This window comes from Myotis davidii, unplaced genomic scaffold (genome assembly GCF_000327345.1).
Source record: "Myotis davidii unplaced genomic scaffold, ASM32734v1 scaffold50, whole genome shotgun sequence".
NCBI lineage: Eukaryota > Metazoa > Chordata > Mammalia > Chiroptera > Vespertilionidae > Myotis > Myotis davidii.
In genome coordinates, this window is record NW_006282004.1 from 612,793 (window position 1) to 628,084 (window position 15,292).

At 33.4% G+C, this 15,292-nt stretch overlaps 2 protein-coding genes across 5 annotated transcripts in view; one reads left to right on the forward strand and one right to left on the reverse strand.

Moving 5' to 3' along the window:
* The window catches only part of LOC102764392 (chromosome unknown open reading frame, human C4orf46), a 3,103-nt gene extending 1,822 nt beyond the window's left edge, over nt 1-1,281 (forward strand). The window contains exon 2 of the mRNA XM_006752663.2: nt 909-1,281. Coding sequence (XP_006752726.1) covers nt 909-1,064 — 156 coding nt within the window. The 3' untranslated portion in view covers nt 1,065-1,281. The remainder of the gene's footprint in view (nt 1-908) is intronic.
* A 4,368-nt stretch (nt 1,282-5,649) lies between these two features.
* RXFP1 (relaxin/insulin-like family peptide receptor 1) overlaps nt 5,650-15,292 on the reverse strand; it is an 85,464-nt gene continuing 75,821 nt past the window's right edge. For 3 of the 4 annotated variants that reach the window (XM_006752664.2, XM_015564290.1, XM_015564318.1), the window contains 6 exons: nt 14,691-14,762; nt 13,757-13,828; nt 11,752-11,981; nt 9,047-9,457; nt 8,129-8,347; nt 5,650-6,177 (listed from right to left, as the gene is read on the reverse strand). In XM_006752664.2, coding sequence (XP_006752727.1) covers nt 5,879-6,177; nt 8,129-8,347; nt 9,047-9,457; nt 11,752-11,981; nt 13,757-13,828; nt 14,691-14,762 — 1,303 coding nt within the window. In that variant the 3' untranslated portion in view covers nt 5,650-5,878. The remainder of the gene's footprint in view (nt 6,178-8,128; nt 8,348-9,046; nt 9,458-11,751; nt 11,982-13,756; nt 13,829-14,690; nt 14,763-15,292) is intronic. The other variant, XM_015564347.1, reaches the window with a different exon arrangement.

Consider the following 15,292-nt stretch of genomic DNA (forward strand, 5'->3'; position numbering starts at 1 on the left):
GGAACATTTCAAACAGAGAGGCAGCAATGGAGTCAAACTTGAGACTCTCCAGCCAATTTTGTCTTTCTTTTTAAAATATATTTTTATTGCTTTCAGAGAGGAAGGGAGAGGGAGAGAGAGAGAAACATCAATGATGAGAGAGAATCATTGATCAGGTGCCTCCTGCATGGCCCACACTGGGGTATGAGTCCGAAATCCAGGCATGTGCCCTGACTGGGAATCGAACCATGGCCTTCTGATTCATAGGTTGATGCTCAATCACTGACACACACCAAATGCCTCCCCTCCCAGCATTCTCCAGCCCCTCTCTATAAAAATTTGGCCTCCCCCACACACACACCTGAAACCGTAACACACGACATCATCGGAGGGGGTCACCGTTTCCGTATTTAAGGACTCCTGAGTGGGTCAGGAAGAATGAAGTATTTAGTGATGAGGTGTGTTCTTCCTGGGAGAAGTTTGTGGAATAGACCCGCCTGTGCAGATTGGAAACTGGGGAATGAACTGGATTATATCATGGCTCAAGTATTTGTGTGTTGTTGTTTTTTAACAAAATGCTGACTACAGCTTCTGTTTTTGCTGAGCAAGACTGGTTTCAAGTGAATTATGTACAAAGGAGTGCAGATGTGTTATCTAGGAACAGTGTTATTTTATGTCCGTGTTGTTTATATGAAGAAAACATTTAAGAAGTGAGTTTTCCACCCAAGAGTTGGATATTTTCTGCATGTATTTTGATTGTGTTGATTTTGTTAGCTCAGAGAATCTGTTTTTAGTTTGCAGATTTTTTTTTACTTTTAAAGAAAATAATTTAGGCATTGGTTTTAAGCTATTTTTAGACTATAAGAAGAAATGAAAATTTAAAGAATAAACTTCTATTGTTTGACTTTTATTTTTAAATATAATTTCAGGCAGCATTTTCATTGACCAAACTGCTTGAAGCCACATCTGCAGTATCAGCTCAAGTGGAAGAGCTTGCCTTGAAATGTACAGAAAATGCACGTTTCCTGAAAACATGGCGGGACCTCTTGAAGGAAGGCTACAATTCCCTGAAGCCTGACAACTGATTTAGCTGTGGAATAACTCATACGTCCTCATGTATGATATTTTCACATGTATCATGTGTATAGGAGAATCCCCTGTAGTTCTGTACACTCAAAATGGAATTTTTCTTGGTTCTCTTCACTTTTGTGAAAGCAGAATACTGATGTTATTTTTTTAAATATATTTTATTGACATTTTTACATAGAGGAAGAAAGAGGGATAGAGAGTTAGAAACATTGATGAGAGAGAAACATCCATCCGCCTCCTCCTGCACACCCCCTACTGGGGATGTGCCTGCAACCAAGGTACATGCCCTTGACTGGAATCGAACCCGAGACCCTTCAGTCCTCAGGCCCACGCTCTATCCACTGAGCCAAACCGCTTAGGGCCTGATGTTATTTTTGATGCCGGCTAGTATTTGCTTAATCTTCTGACTAAACTTTCATAGAATCTTCTATGAAAGTTAATTTCATCAGTAGACAAAAATACCACAGTGTTACTAGCAAACGAGGTAGAACATTATTTTATTTGATTTGCAAGAAGATGGCAAGAATGGCAGAGTTTGAAGTTACCAAAGAAGGTAACTGGTTAGTAATGTTAGATCCAGCTCCATTAGGCTAACTTCTCTAGACCAATCCCCAGCACCTAGGACAGTGTCACATAAAAGAGTCAACCTCATTGACTTGAAGGAAAACATTTTTTTTTTAATGGAGATTTGAACTTCTACTGATGACAGCTTTTTAAAATATATGCTAAATATTTTTTGCCCTCTAGGATGCTTTTTAAAACAGCTTTTACTTCAGAAAATGAAAGCATGTATAGAAAGAATGCATATTTTCCCCCATATTTATTTCTAAGATTAACTGCTTCTACAGATAATATTTCTTGCATTCCATGTTGTTAGGTCTTTGATTGCTCTCTTTAAAGTGCCTTATCACAATTATGGCTCTGTACTATTACTTTTGGAGCTTTGTAAGTAATAATTCTTAATTCTAAATGTAATTTTAAAGAAGTTATTGTTTCTAATGCATCAAATTTAAATGATGTGATTATTTTCATATTATTTGACTTTATTGACAATGTTTTATTTTACTTGTCCTATAGCTTATGTTGCTTCCCTCCCCCACCCCCTCTGGTGGTTTGTGTCATATGTCAATGATTAAGCCCACTAATTCTGTACTATGTAATTCTGGACATCTTTGATATAGCATCTTATTCTTTGTAGTTATGGAGATGTGTACAAAACTGTATTCTAAAGCTCCACAATGGGGCTATGAAAGGGGACAAATGGATGGGCAAATAGTTTTGTATAGCATATTAAGTCATAGTACTTGATTAATTTTTTAAAGTTAAAGATAACATATGATATATACCTGTATCATAGAGATGCTTATTTTGATATTAGAAAATATTTTTTATATATCATGAAAATTGAAATTAAAATGTACAAAAATAAATTTGTTAAAAGAAAATTTCCATTTCCTTGGGTTCATTACTCTAAAATTTTTTTATTGAAATATTTTCAAACATAACAGGAAAGTTGAATGATCTAATGGACACCAATGCATTTCCACCATACAGATTTAATAAATGTTAACATTTGGCTATATTTTCTTCAGATCTATGTATGTATAGAAGTTACTCTATTTGGAGAGGTGGAAGGATGGAGGAGTGAGTGAATTAAACAGACAGGAAACCAAATGGCTTCCAGAAAAACATTTGAGATGTTAACAGGTAGTTTCAGATGTATATTTTTATAACTCACAGCAATTCAAAGACGCTTAATACTAACAATTTCTAAGACTCACAATCATAATTTTCATAGGAATACATTTTATCTATTATGTCTTCATGATTACTGCTTTTTCTTTTCTAGATACTCTTTTTAAGAAAAATAATTTTCCATTCCATTATTCAATAATAGTAATAATACTTTAGTCCTGGCCAAATAGCTCAGTTGGTTAGACCGTCCTTCTGATATGTCAAGGTTGCAGATTTGATCCCAGTCAGGGTACATACAAGCATAAACCAATGAATGCATAAGCAAGTGGAACAACAAATCAATAAAAATTAAAAAAATTATCAAGAGGTGTTAAAGACAAGTAAAATTTAATCTGAACAAGTAATTTAAATGTATTTGTACTTTTGTAAGCTTTTTAAAAAATTATAATCTAAGTAGTTAATATTATAAACAGAATTATAGCTTTCTATTTGATTTTTATTGAAAGTACACCACATTCTTCCTGCAGAAAAACTGGAACCATTTTAAGTGAGAACAGAAAGGACTCAAAGCAATCCATATTTTTAATAGAATTAATTTTCAGGTAATTTATTTTCAAAATAAACCTATACAATTATTTACTCAATAAATATGTTTTTGAGTCCAGTATTTTCATGTTTCAAACATTTTGTTGTAGTTGAAACTACTTGAAAACATTTTATTCCTTTTTAAAGGTTTTAAATTCTGAAAGCATAAGATTCTTATAGCTCAGAGACCAGAAGAATTAACTAGCAAAAAAGTAGCATCTTAAGATCTGGTTGGCCGTGCAAACAAAAGGTGAATCCATCTCTTGATGACAACTATTTTGTCTTTAGAACAAAACATGTACTTAGATTTTTCCTTCCTGAAGTTAAGTTCCTGAATGTATAGCTCTTCTTTCTTTTCCTTTTAACTGCTTTATTGAGATATAATCCATGTCTCCATAAAATTCACCAATCTAAAATATATAATTCAGTGGCTTTTAGTATAACCGCAGTTATTTATCCATTACCATAATCAATTTTAGAACTTTTTCCTTTGCCCAAAAAAGATATTCTCCACTTTTCAAGCATCACCCTCCCAACTCTCCCACCCCCAGTAAACTCTCATCTTTCTGTCTCTATGACTTCACTTATTCAAATATTTCATGCAAGTGGAATCAAACAGTATTTGTCCGTATTGGCTGGCTCATTTCACATTCATCATGTAGCATGTGTCAGAACTTAATTCCTTTTTATGGCTGAATAATATTCCATCACATGTATAAACTACACTTTGTTTATCTGTTCATCAGTTGATAGGCACTTGGGTTGCTTCCATATATTGACTACTGTTTGTAATGCTGCAAAGAGCACTTGCATGCAAGTATCTGAGTCCTGATTTCAACTCTTCGGTTCATACCTAGGACTGAAATTGCTGGAGCATATGGTAATTGTATGATAAGCTTTTGAGGAGCCACTGACCTGTTTTCTATGGCAGCTGCACCATTTTACATTCCAACCAGCAATGTGGAAGGAGTTTCAATCTTCATATCCTTGCCAATATGTTATTTTTTTAAATTATAGCCCTGGTAGTAGGTGTGATGTGTTAGCTTATTGTGGTTTTGATTTGCATTTTCCTAGTGATTAGTGATGCTGAGCATCTATCTTTTCATGTGCTTCTTGGCCATGAGTACACCTTTGGAGAAATGTCTGTTCAGATCCTTTGCCCATTTTTTGATTGAGCTGCTGACTTTTTTGTGTGGTGTAGGAGTTCTTTATTTTGTATGTTAACCACCCCCTCTCAGATATATGATTTCTAAATATTTTCTTTCATTGCATAGGTTGTCTTCACTTTTTTTAAGAATGTCCTTTGATATACAAAAGTTTTAAATTTACATGAAATCCGATTTATTTTCCTTTTGTTGCTATGCTTTTATTGTCATCTGAGAATCAGTTACCAAGTCAAAGGTCTTGAAGATTTACCCAAATGTTTTCTCCTAAGAGTTTTATGTCTTATATTTTGGTTTTTGATTCATGTTGAGTTAATTTTTGTATATGGTGTAAGGAAGGGGTCCAACTTCATTCTTTTGCCGTGAATTGTCCCTGCATCATGTGTTGAAAGGACTTTTTTTCTTTATTTGATTATTTTGGCATTTTTGTTGAAACTCAATTGTAAATGTGAGGGTTTTATTTTTGGACACTCAAATTCTATTCCACTGATCTATATGTCTAGCCTCATCCTAGTTTTTCTGATTCATTCCTTAGCAATACTTTCACTCTCCTTTTCCAATCACATGATGATTCTCAAAGCAAAAAGACATTTGGGCAGAGAAGTGCTGTTTTGAGTTAATATCAGAACATTTTTTTCCCATAGTAATAAATACATTGTATTGACTCTAAAGTGTATGAAGACTTGAAGAGAGTTAAGATGAATTCCTAAAACAGAATATTTTGCAAACAATCAGACATTTTCTCTGATGCTATTATACTGAATATTAAACCCTTACTTGAAAGTGTCCATGATATGCATGACAGATAAAGCTCTACCTTAACATAGGAGCTGCAGACGCACTATGTATATTTGGTTGTAAACAAAATTTAACATTGAACATTGAGAAGGTTCTCTACTGTCTACTTCCAAGAATTTACTGCAGTGCCATGCATATAGTGGGTACTCAAGAAATGCAAAAAGAATGAATGGCCTGACTGGTGTGGTTCAGTGATTGAGCGTCAAACCATCAGTTCGATTCCCAGTCAGGGCACATGCCCGGATTGTGGGTTTGATCCCCAGTGGGGCTGTACAAGAGGCAGCCAGTTTATTATGTTCCTCTCTAACTGATGTTTCTATCTCTCTATCCCTCTTTCTACCTCTCTCTCTCAAAAAAAGTCAATAAAAACATTTTTAAAAAAGAATGAATCTTTCTGAAGTAGATTTTTCTCAAATTTCCTATGCAAAATATGTGCTAGTATATACATATTATCAAAATAATTTATTTCCCTAATTTATCTGAGCCATTCATGTAAATTATTAACTTTGTGGCATTCATTCTATACTAATAAATCCATTTTGAAGCATCCCAATGGGGGTCAGAGTCAGTTATGAATAGGAATTGAGTCTAGTTGATTTAGAAATTAGTGACAATTCGTAGGAGTCTGTGAGAAGAGCTGGCTTCATTAATCTAGGTGGCATCTCCTGCAGCGGCCACATTTCTGTCCACATGAGTGATGCAGTATATCTTTTCCGTCTTCTTTTGCTGCCAGTAGATCTTTGTCTGTAGTTATTCCAATACTGATGGATCGTTTCTTTGAATGGTCTTGTAGTCAGAGTATAGAGAATTGGGTTCAAAGCACTGTTGATAGGCAGAATAAAAATCACTACCCAAGAGGTTATGGTGCCTGGAAGAGAAAAATGACATAGTTAGTATTTATGGATGTTTGCAAGTTATAGAAACCCCTTTCCCTTCTTTGTACCTCAGCCTCTTTCAAGTGTTTATTTTTCCATTAGGATGTCACATAATTAAATACCAAGTCTATATGTGTTTCCAGGGTATCTTTCCAGGGTGCCAGTGTTTGAGGGGAGTGTTTGTGCTACAAAAAACCAGGGTTCATTGCTAAATAGCTTTTCTTGAATACATCAAAAAGTATTCTGTAAGGTAGAAATATTTCCCATCAAATGACTATATATTATTAAAATATGATTCCATTTAATATTCTGATTCAGGCTTTTTAGCACTACTCACATAAAGATTATTTTAAATTTTTTTTAAAATAATATTTTTCCATTGATTTTTTAGAGAGAGTGGAAGAGATGGAAAGTCAGAGAGAGACAAAAAACTATTGTTTAGTATTAAATCAGACCTTTTGAAATATTTTAATTATTAGTACATATAATATTGCTCAGAACACATACTTATATTTAATAAATTTCATTTCAACTATTTGGTTCTTAAAGATAGGCACACATTTTTAGACTTTTCACTAGCTATTTCAGTAAAAACATCTTTGACTAACCTTATCTTAGAAAATCACTATATTATGTATGCATCTACCAAATGCTCAAATTTTTATTAGAATTTAATCAGTGCTGTCTTTCTTCTTTGTTACTTATAAAATGTCAGATACTATTACCACAAACCATGGGATAAAACAAAATTAAAAATGTATGTTTATAAATTTTTAACAATGTGAATACATACTGCACTATACATACAGTTAACAGGATTTTGCACATTTCTAAAATTGTAAAATACACATAACATAAAATTTACAATTTTAATCGTTTTTAAGTGAATAAGTACGTTTCACATTATTGTACACCATAACCACCATGCATCTCCAAAATGTCTTTATCTTGCCAAGATGAAACTTTGTACCAATTAATAACTCCACATCCCCTTCTCCTCCCAAACCTTAACAGTACCATTAACAACCTTTCTGTCTCTATGAATTTGACTACCTCCTAGATGTGGAATCATATATTTGTCCTTTTGTGATTGGCTTACTTCACTTAGCATGGTGTTTTCAAGGTCCATCCATGTTGTAGCATGTATCATAATTTCCTTTTTTAATCTGAATAACATTGCATTTTCTGTATGTAACACATTTTCTGTATGTAAGACTTTCTCCACATCCTTTTATTCATTGATGGACCCTGGTGATTGTGAATGCTGTTGCTATGAACATGGGTGTATGAATGTCTGAGTTACTGCTTTCAACTCTTTTGGGTATATACCCATTAGTGGAATTGCTGGGAAATATGGTAATTGTATGCTTAATTTCTTGAGAAACCATCACACTGGTTTCTATAGCAGTGGTGCCATTTTACATTCCTATCAGCAACTTTCTCCACATCCTTACCAATACTTGTTATTTTTTAAATGATAGCCATCGTAATGAGTATGATACACATTATTTTTAAATATCAAGAGTGTTTTCTTCTGTCACCTCTCTTACTCTGGGGTGACATTCTTTGAATTGCTATGTACTCAGGGAAGAAAAATATCTTACCTTCTGAAATAAATAATTCTTTGATCATTGTTTTCATCTATATTCCCTTCTGGTCATCTTAAGCATGGGATTACGAAAATTTCACTACATTGAGTATAATTTATTTGAGTCATTGTTTCTTTGTCCCAATAGTAATTGTGGTTTTAGGTATTTATGGAAATAACTGACCGGCTTCCTCCCAGTGAACATTTTATTTGTGAAGAGAACCTGAAGTTCATGTAACTGACTTACATTTCTTGAAATGAGTTAGTGTTAAGGATCTTAATTTTCTTTCCTAGAAGTACATTGCAGAAACAGATACATTATTTTTGTTTTTACATAAAGAAGAAAAAAGTAGTACCTGGTATTTCTACTTGAAGCAATGAAAGAAATTTCAGTACAAAAATGGGTATCCAGCACAATGCATCAGTAAATACAATAAAGAAAAACCGTTTGGCAAGGGTCATCTCTTTTTTAACTTGATTCCGTATTTCAGTTGCTGATATGGCACTTTGATGAACACTGTAAAACATGCTTCCGTAGGAAAAAACTACGATGATAAATGCCACCAAGTTAATACCTATTTAGAACACAAAGGTTATTGTTAATGTATGTAAATACTCTTTTAAAACAAAAGAAACAAACAAAACCTACTCTTAGCTGTTATTAAGAAACAAAGACCAATACATTTTGTTTTTGTTCTTCATAATTGCTAGGGTATATAGAAATCATGAATTTTTAAGACTTTGAAGTATTTTTGAAGTAATGAGGAATGATAAAATGTTAATTTTGAAATGGCATATTAAAATGTGATGATAGTGATTCAATGAATATATTGGGCCTATTAAACTAATCTTTCTAGCATTATTTTTGTAATAATTCAATTATATTATTATATTTTGAAAAAAATTACAAGAGAAAACACTTGTATGTGTACTCAAGCCAAAACCTTGTCTGGCTACTTTGAATTTGTTTATAGTATAAAGGCAAAGAGTTAAAAAATATATTTTGCTTAGTATTATTAGGTTGAATGCATAATATATGTGTTTAGTGTCTTGTCTTTTATTAAAGGGCATCATGTTGGAATTTATATGATTAAAGGAAATTTTTAAAAATCCCTTTAGGGTATTCTGATAGAATTCACCCCCAATGTCAATGAGAAAAACTGGTGAGAAGATCTCATATAAAAATTTTGTAAACATTAGAAGGTATAACGAGGTTCATGTGGTGATTTATTGTAACACTTGTAGGAAAGGGCTCATAATACAGATTTTCTTACCAAGAAAAATTGTCACGGAATAAATCCGGGCTCCAATACTTTCGGTGTCTTCTGAATGAAGAGGGAAACATACTCCATTGCTGCCATAGTAATTTTTGAAAAATTCCTTATTGCTCAATGGAACGAAAGCCACTATAACCCCAATAATCCAAATGAGAATCAACATTGTTATTGTTCTGCATTTTCTAGGCCTTAAAAATTGAAAGGGATACACAATACAGATGTATTTTTCCACTGTCAGAAATGTTAAAAGTAATACTGATACTTCCGTAGAGAGAATGGCCAAAGATCCCACAAGCTGACAGTGAAAACTCTCTATCCACAGCTGTGCATGCTTATTGTATTCTCCACGAAACTTTAGGTCAAAGGCTCCAATCACAAATAAGTATATTCCCATTAGGCAGTCAGCACCTATAGGGATCAGTAAATGTCACAAATTTAGAGAAATAAATAGGTATAAAAGACTTAACAATAAGTATTAATATTTGAGTATATGTAATAATATAAATACATAATATAGCTAATATTTTAGTAAAAAAACCCAAAAACAAACTAGCCAAGTTTTTTCCATCTTAGGGCAGCTAATTTTTATTATAACAATTCATTTATGGGTAAGAGCCTCTTCAACTCTCTTTGATAACCATGTTTATAATGTCCTTTACAACTAGAAAGTAATCGTTTCTCTGTTCTCCTTGAACATTAAATGTGAGAGAGCAGGGATCTTGTCTGCTATGTTTTTCATTCTAGCTCCATCACCCAAAAGTGTCGAATAAATGAATAAAATGCAATTATATTGAGCATTGGATTAGGGACCAAGATGGGGATGTTATTACTTGGTTCACCTCTTCCACTGAAAATCTCCCAGCTTAACAAGCTAAAGACATCATCCAAAATCCCAGAGAGAATAATCCAGAAGTTGCTGTGATGGAGGAATGACTGAATTTTGAAGCCAATAATTTAGAATACGAATAATTCTGATGTGCTTTGTGGTCAGTACAATTTCAGGGGACTTACATTATTTACTCAGAGCTGGCCTAAGCAGGCCTGTTCTCTCTGATTCTCAGTTCCTTTTTTTTTTTTCTTTACATTTCTCTGTCTCATTTTAGGTCCTCCCATCCCCCAAATTAGCTGTCAATGTAATGCCCTACTTAGTGTATTTGCTTTTTAAGCAAACATTACATATCTGAAAGTAGATAAGGTTTTTTTCTGACTGCACAAGCAGTCTACACAAATTTCCTAAAATCATATCAGTGTATAAATCATAAGGCTGACCTTATCCTTAAATCCTGAAATTATGTTCTGGCCTTCACCAAGGAAATTGAGAGTCCTCAAAATTTTGTAACTAACAATACTAACAATACAAAGTAGTAAATAATTTCTTAGGTAGCTTGCAATGAAAAAAACCCTCACACAATTGGACATTAGACTTTGAATGAGGATAGGATTAGGGACAGCACACAATATGTAGATTGATGGTTGCTTGAGAGACTATAGGTAAATTACAGACCACTTTACTTACACTATGAACATCCTGATGGCTAGTTTCATGCTTATTTTTCTTTGTAGTCCTCATTTAACATATTAGCCTGCGATCACATTTCAAAAACTTTAAAATATTTCATATGAACTAAAAACATTTTCTGTAGATGTTTCAAATTATGACTGCAAAAGGTTCTAGGATCTCAGAGTCCAGAAAAACAACTAAGTCAATATTTATGAATTGGACATTCAAACAAAAAAGTAAATATAGCTCTAGATATAAAATATGACCATGAAAGGTTTTATCCATAGTAAAAGATTTACAAGCTTTAATAATATATGATGCCGCCAGAGAAGAAACCTAAAACTAATAAATAAGAGCTTGTTTATGTGGAGAGTAATAAATGAGAACTTCATTAATCTGTGTAAAGTGATTGCGTTTTCTTCTTTTAAAACTCATTTTCATATTCACCAATGATACATCAAATAAGGGGTTAATTTCCAAAATATGTAAGGAACTTATACACAACTCAACACCAGGAAGACAAACAAACAATCCAATTAAAAAATGGGCAAAGGTCATGAATAGAAACTTCTCCAGAGACGACATACAGATGGCCAATAGACATATGAAAAAATGCTCAAGGTCACTAATCATAAGAAAGATACAAATTAAAACCATAATGAAATATCACCTCAGCAATTTACAATAGCTAAGATCTGGAAACAGCCCAAGTGCCCGTCAGAAGATGAGGGGATAAAAAAGCTGTGGTATATCCACACAATGGAATACTACACAGCTGTTAGAAAGAAGGAAATCTCTCCTTTTGCAACAACATGGATGGACCTGGAGATTACTACCCTAAGTGAAATAAGCCTGTCAGAGAAAGACAAATACCATACGATCTCACTTACATGTGGAATCTAATGAACAAAATAAACTGATGAACAAAATAGAACCAGAGGCCTGAATGCATGGAACAGACCGACAGCTGTCAGAGGGGAGGGGGATCGGGGGACTGGAAAAATAAAATAAAACTTATTTTCTTTCTCATCACTAAAGAAATTTTATTTTCATTGTAGTGAATGTGAAAACAATATATAAGCGAAAAGGAGAAAAATTTAAAATCTCATAATTATGTCTGTCCCCTGTTTACTAATTTTCGAATAGCAATGCTTTCCTATATTTTGAAACTAGAGTTCCTCTTCAGTCAGGAAATACTCACAGCAGAGAGATACGATGGACATGGCATGCGGCTTGTTCTCAGACCTGATATAAGGTCGCATACAAATGACAAAGATGTTTCCCAAGAATGTAACTATAGACACAACCCAGACGAACACTCTCTGAATGATGCTTGCCAAGAGGTTCTCTAGAGATGAGATTCCATCAGTGTTTGGTTTACAGCTGCGCACATGTGGTGCATATCCACAGTACTGGAATTTCTTAAAATAGCTGGTATGCAAAGAGGAGGTAAAATAAGATTTTAAATTTAATCTGGCCTCACTATCCATAAATATGTATTTTCTACATTTTCTCAGTAGAAAGAAAATGCAATGTCTTACTAATGAGACTCAGCGGGATGTAAAACATTAGGAATACTGCAGCTTTAAACGTAAGTTTAATTCTCATTAACTTGATTGTTATTGTAAAAGAACATGTGGGTGAGAGCAGCATGTAGGCGTAATGAATATCCAAATGCTAGCCATGTCTTAGAATATAAATAAACTGTTAACATGTGATAGAGAGAACGCATCAATGAAAATATTTTTGGTATTTAGTGTTTAGTATATGTAAACGCACTGTTACATGGTTCCTATTGTTGCTGCCACTGATCTTGCTTTTGAATCCTCTGGGGAAGGGAGAGTTAAGTGCTCTCTTCTCTGTGCTTCCATGGCTTTTTTGTTACAGAAGTTGTGTGTCCTATAACCACTTGCTAGTATGCCTATCTCTTACACTGGATTTTGGAACATATCTGTGGAGGGAATTCTTTTATCAATAGAGAGACCTCCTTTGCTGGATAAAGACATTACCTGGATAATAAAAAATTATTATTGTGTTACCACCAACACCAACACTATTTATTGAGCATCTGCTAGGTTTCAGGAACAAATTCTCAAATTAACTCCATGAGATAGGTATTAGTATCAGCAGGAGGAGATGAATCGTCCATAGAAGCACATTATTTGCTAGGAAATTTTCTAATAAATGCAGAAATTGGGATAAAATGAGACCTTTTTGCCTCTAACGTTATGTACTCTGGCCAAAAATATAAATGATCTTTACAATATAAAGAGTTAGTAGTGATACAAGATAAAAGCTTGACAATTACAGTAAATTGTCTTGTTTAACTCTTGCTGCCTGCATACCTAGATCTGCCATGGTGTCTGCTCAATTCAAGTTTGTTTCTTGAGTTGTTTGTTGGGTTTTGGGAGCTAAATCATTTTCTTCCAATAAATTCTAATTTGCTTAATTTAATCAAAGTATTTTATGTTGTGTGGAACCAAGGAAACTTTTACAAGTCTTACTTCTGAGGAATAATGGAAAACAAAAACAGACCGTCTTATGTTAGATTTAAAATGTAAAGCAAGATGATAGAGTGGTGGTGACTGACATGACACTTTCTAAGTTATTGAGAATTAATTATTCTGACAAGGAGATCATTCTAATTCCTGTTAGAAGACTGCATTCAATTAAAGAAAATGTTTCTAAAGCATCTAATCAATGGCACAATCAGACACACTGTCTGAATAAAATATTTTTCGTTTACCGTGGTATCTATACACACTTGCTTCAGTTATATCCCGACATTGAGGGCACTTTTAGCTTCCTCCATTTATAGCAATTATTTATTTATAATTATCTTATGTTGCTTATAATTCCTACTTTATTTGGTAGCACTTATACTATGTGTACAAATTACCAGATCATTGGGCAAACATCAATATTTATGAGTGGTGTAAGAGTGAGGAGAACTTACGAAGCTTAGAGGGTTCCCTCCATACTCATGTTCTCTGACATTCAAAAATCTTTGATTCTACCAAACCATGGAAACTAAATGTCACCCCATTCAATATTAACACTTAAGAGTTAATTATTGTTTAGGCAAGTTAGTCACTAGAAAATGTTAACAGATGGCATGGATTGGGGGTATGGATGCATTAGCACAATACATGTGGAAACATAAAATATTAAAATCAAGGTGAAAAACAAGAAAAGCATTTGCTTACATGTGAGAGAGATTCATAAGTGGTCTGAACATCCTTTGTTGGATATTTGAAATTTCAATTCCTTCTAGACTGCTAAAAATATCAAATTCATAATCAAAATAACATGTTATACAGGGTAAAATAAAATGAGGTTTTGTGAAGGACAATTTAATAAAATGCTGTTAGTTAACATATACTCTAAACTAAACATTCGTACTCAGCCTGCCCTAGGCACTTCCCCAACACCTTTTTGATTCTGTTATTCACATATACCCATATACATCTCCCTTATTTGAATTTTTTTTGTATGCTCAAACATGTCACAATGCTTTGTGATAGTAACCACTCAATAAATGTTTGCAGAGTAAATAAACAAGCACTATCTTTCAGACAATATTAACATGGCAGAGGAGTTTTATATTTTTGAAAAATTCCTAATAATTAAAAAAAAATTTTTTTTCTAATAAAATGTCATTTTGCTAAGGGAACACCTAAATGAACTGAAGCTTATCTTTTAAGGCAATTCTTAGATCCTATCAGAGTATGTTTTTATGGTACCAGGGATGATTTATGTAATCTAGAATATTCGCTCTTGGAATAAAGGTGGCATATAAATCTTAGAAATCCAGTGCAAATGGAGGAATGAATATGCATAGGTGCCTTCAGAGGATTGAAGCAATCAATCCAATATAAGCTCCTGGTGATTATAGAAAAATTTGAAATGATTCATCGTTATCTAATTTTTAGTTTACAAATATATAAGATAAAACCAATAGTTATCTGCTTATAGTCCAGTGTGCACTCATTATATATGTTTTTATAGAGCTTAACTAATATCCTGGGAATAAATCTTCTGATTTGAAAGATTCTATAAATCTTATTTCATCGAATTTATTAGCTATTAGTATACAAATAACAATTTTATCATAAAACATCCCCATAAGCACATACTTACAGAGACTTGAGTTTGACAAGAGAATCAAATTGATTTGCATGAATTTTCTTGATTGGGTTATAGGAAAGACTCCTGTGTTTTAAAAAAAAGGCAGCAATAAGTTATTTCTGGAAACTGCTTGAGGATAGATAAAAGTATATCTGCTAACTTTGTGTTACTTTTAAACATCAACAAAAAATTGCAGTAATAGCACATGCTCCATAGCGTACATTAGCATTTAAATGAATTAATGTAGATAAAACAGTTCCTGGCTCTTAGGAAGTACTCTATAATTGTGTAAGTTATCTATCTATCTATCTATCTATCTATCTATCTATCTATCTATCTATCTATCTCTATCTATCTACAGATAGAGAGAGAACTAGAGAGAGAGAAAGAGAGAAAGAGAGAGAGAGAGAGAGAGAGAGAGAGAGAGAGAGAGAGAAGACTAAGACATGAGCATGGAGGTGGAGCTGTCAAGAAATAGCTCCTACCAGAAACATGGTAGGGTACCCAGAGAGGAGCCACACTTACTTCACATTTGCCTAGAATCAGGTATGGTTTAAATAATAGAAAAACCTAGACACAGAGCATGGCACAGACTGAGGAATTTCAGAGAGAAG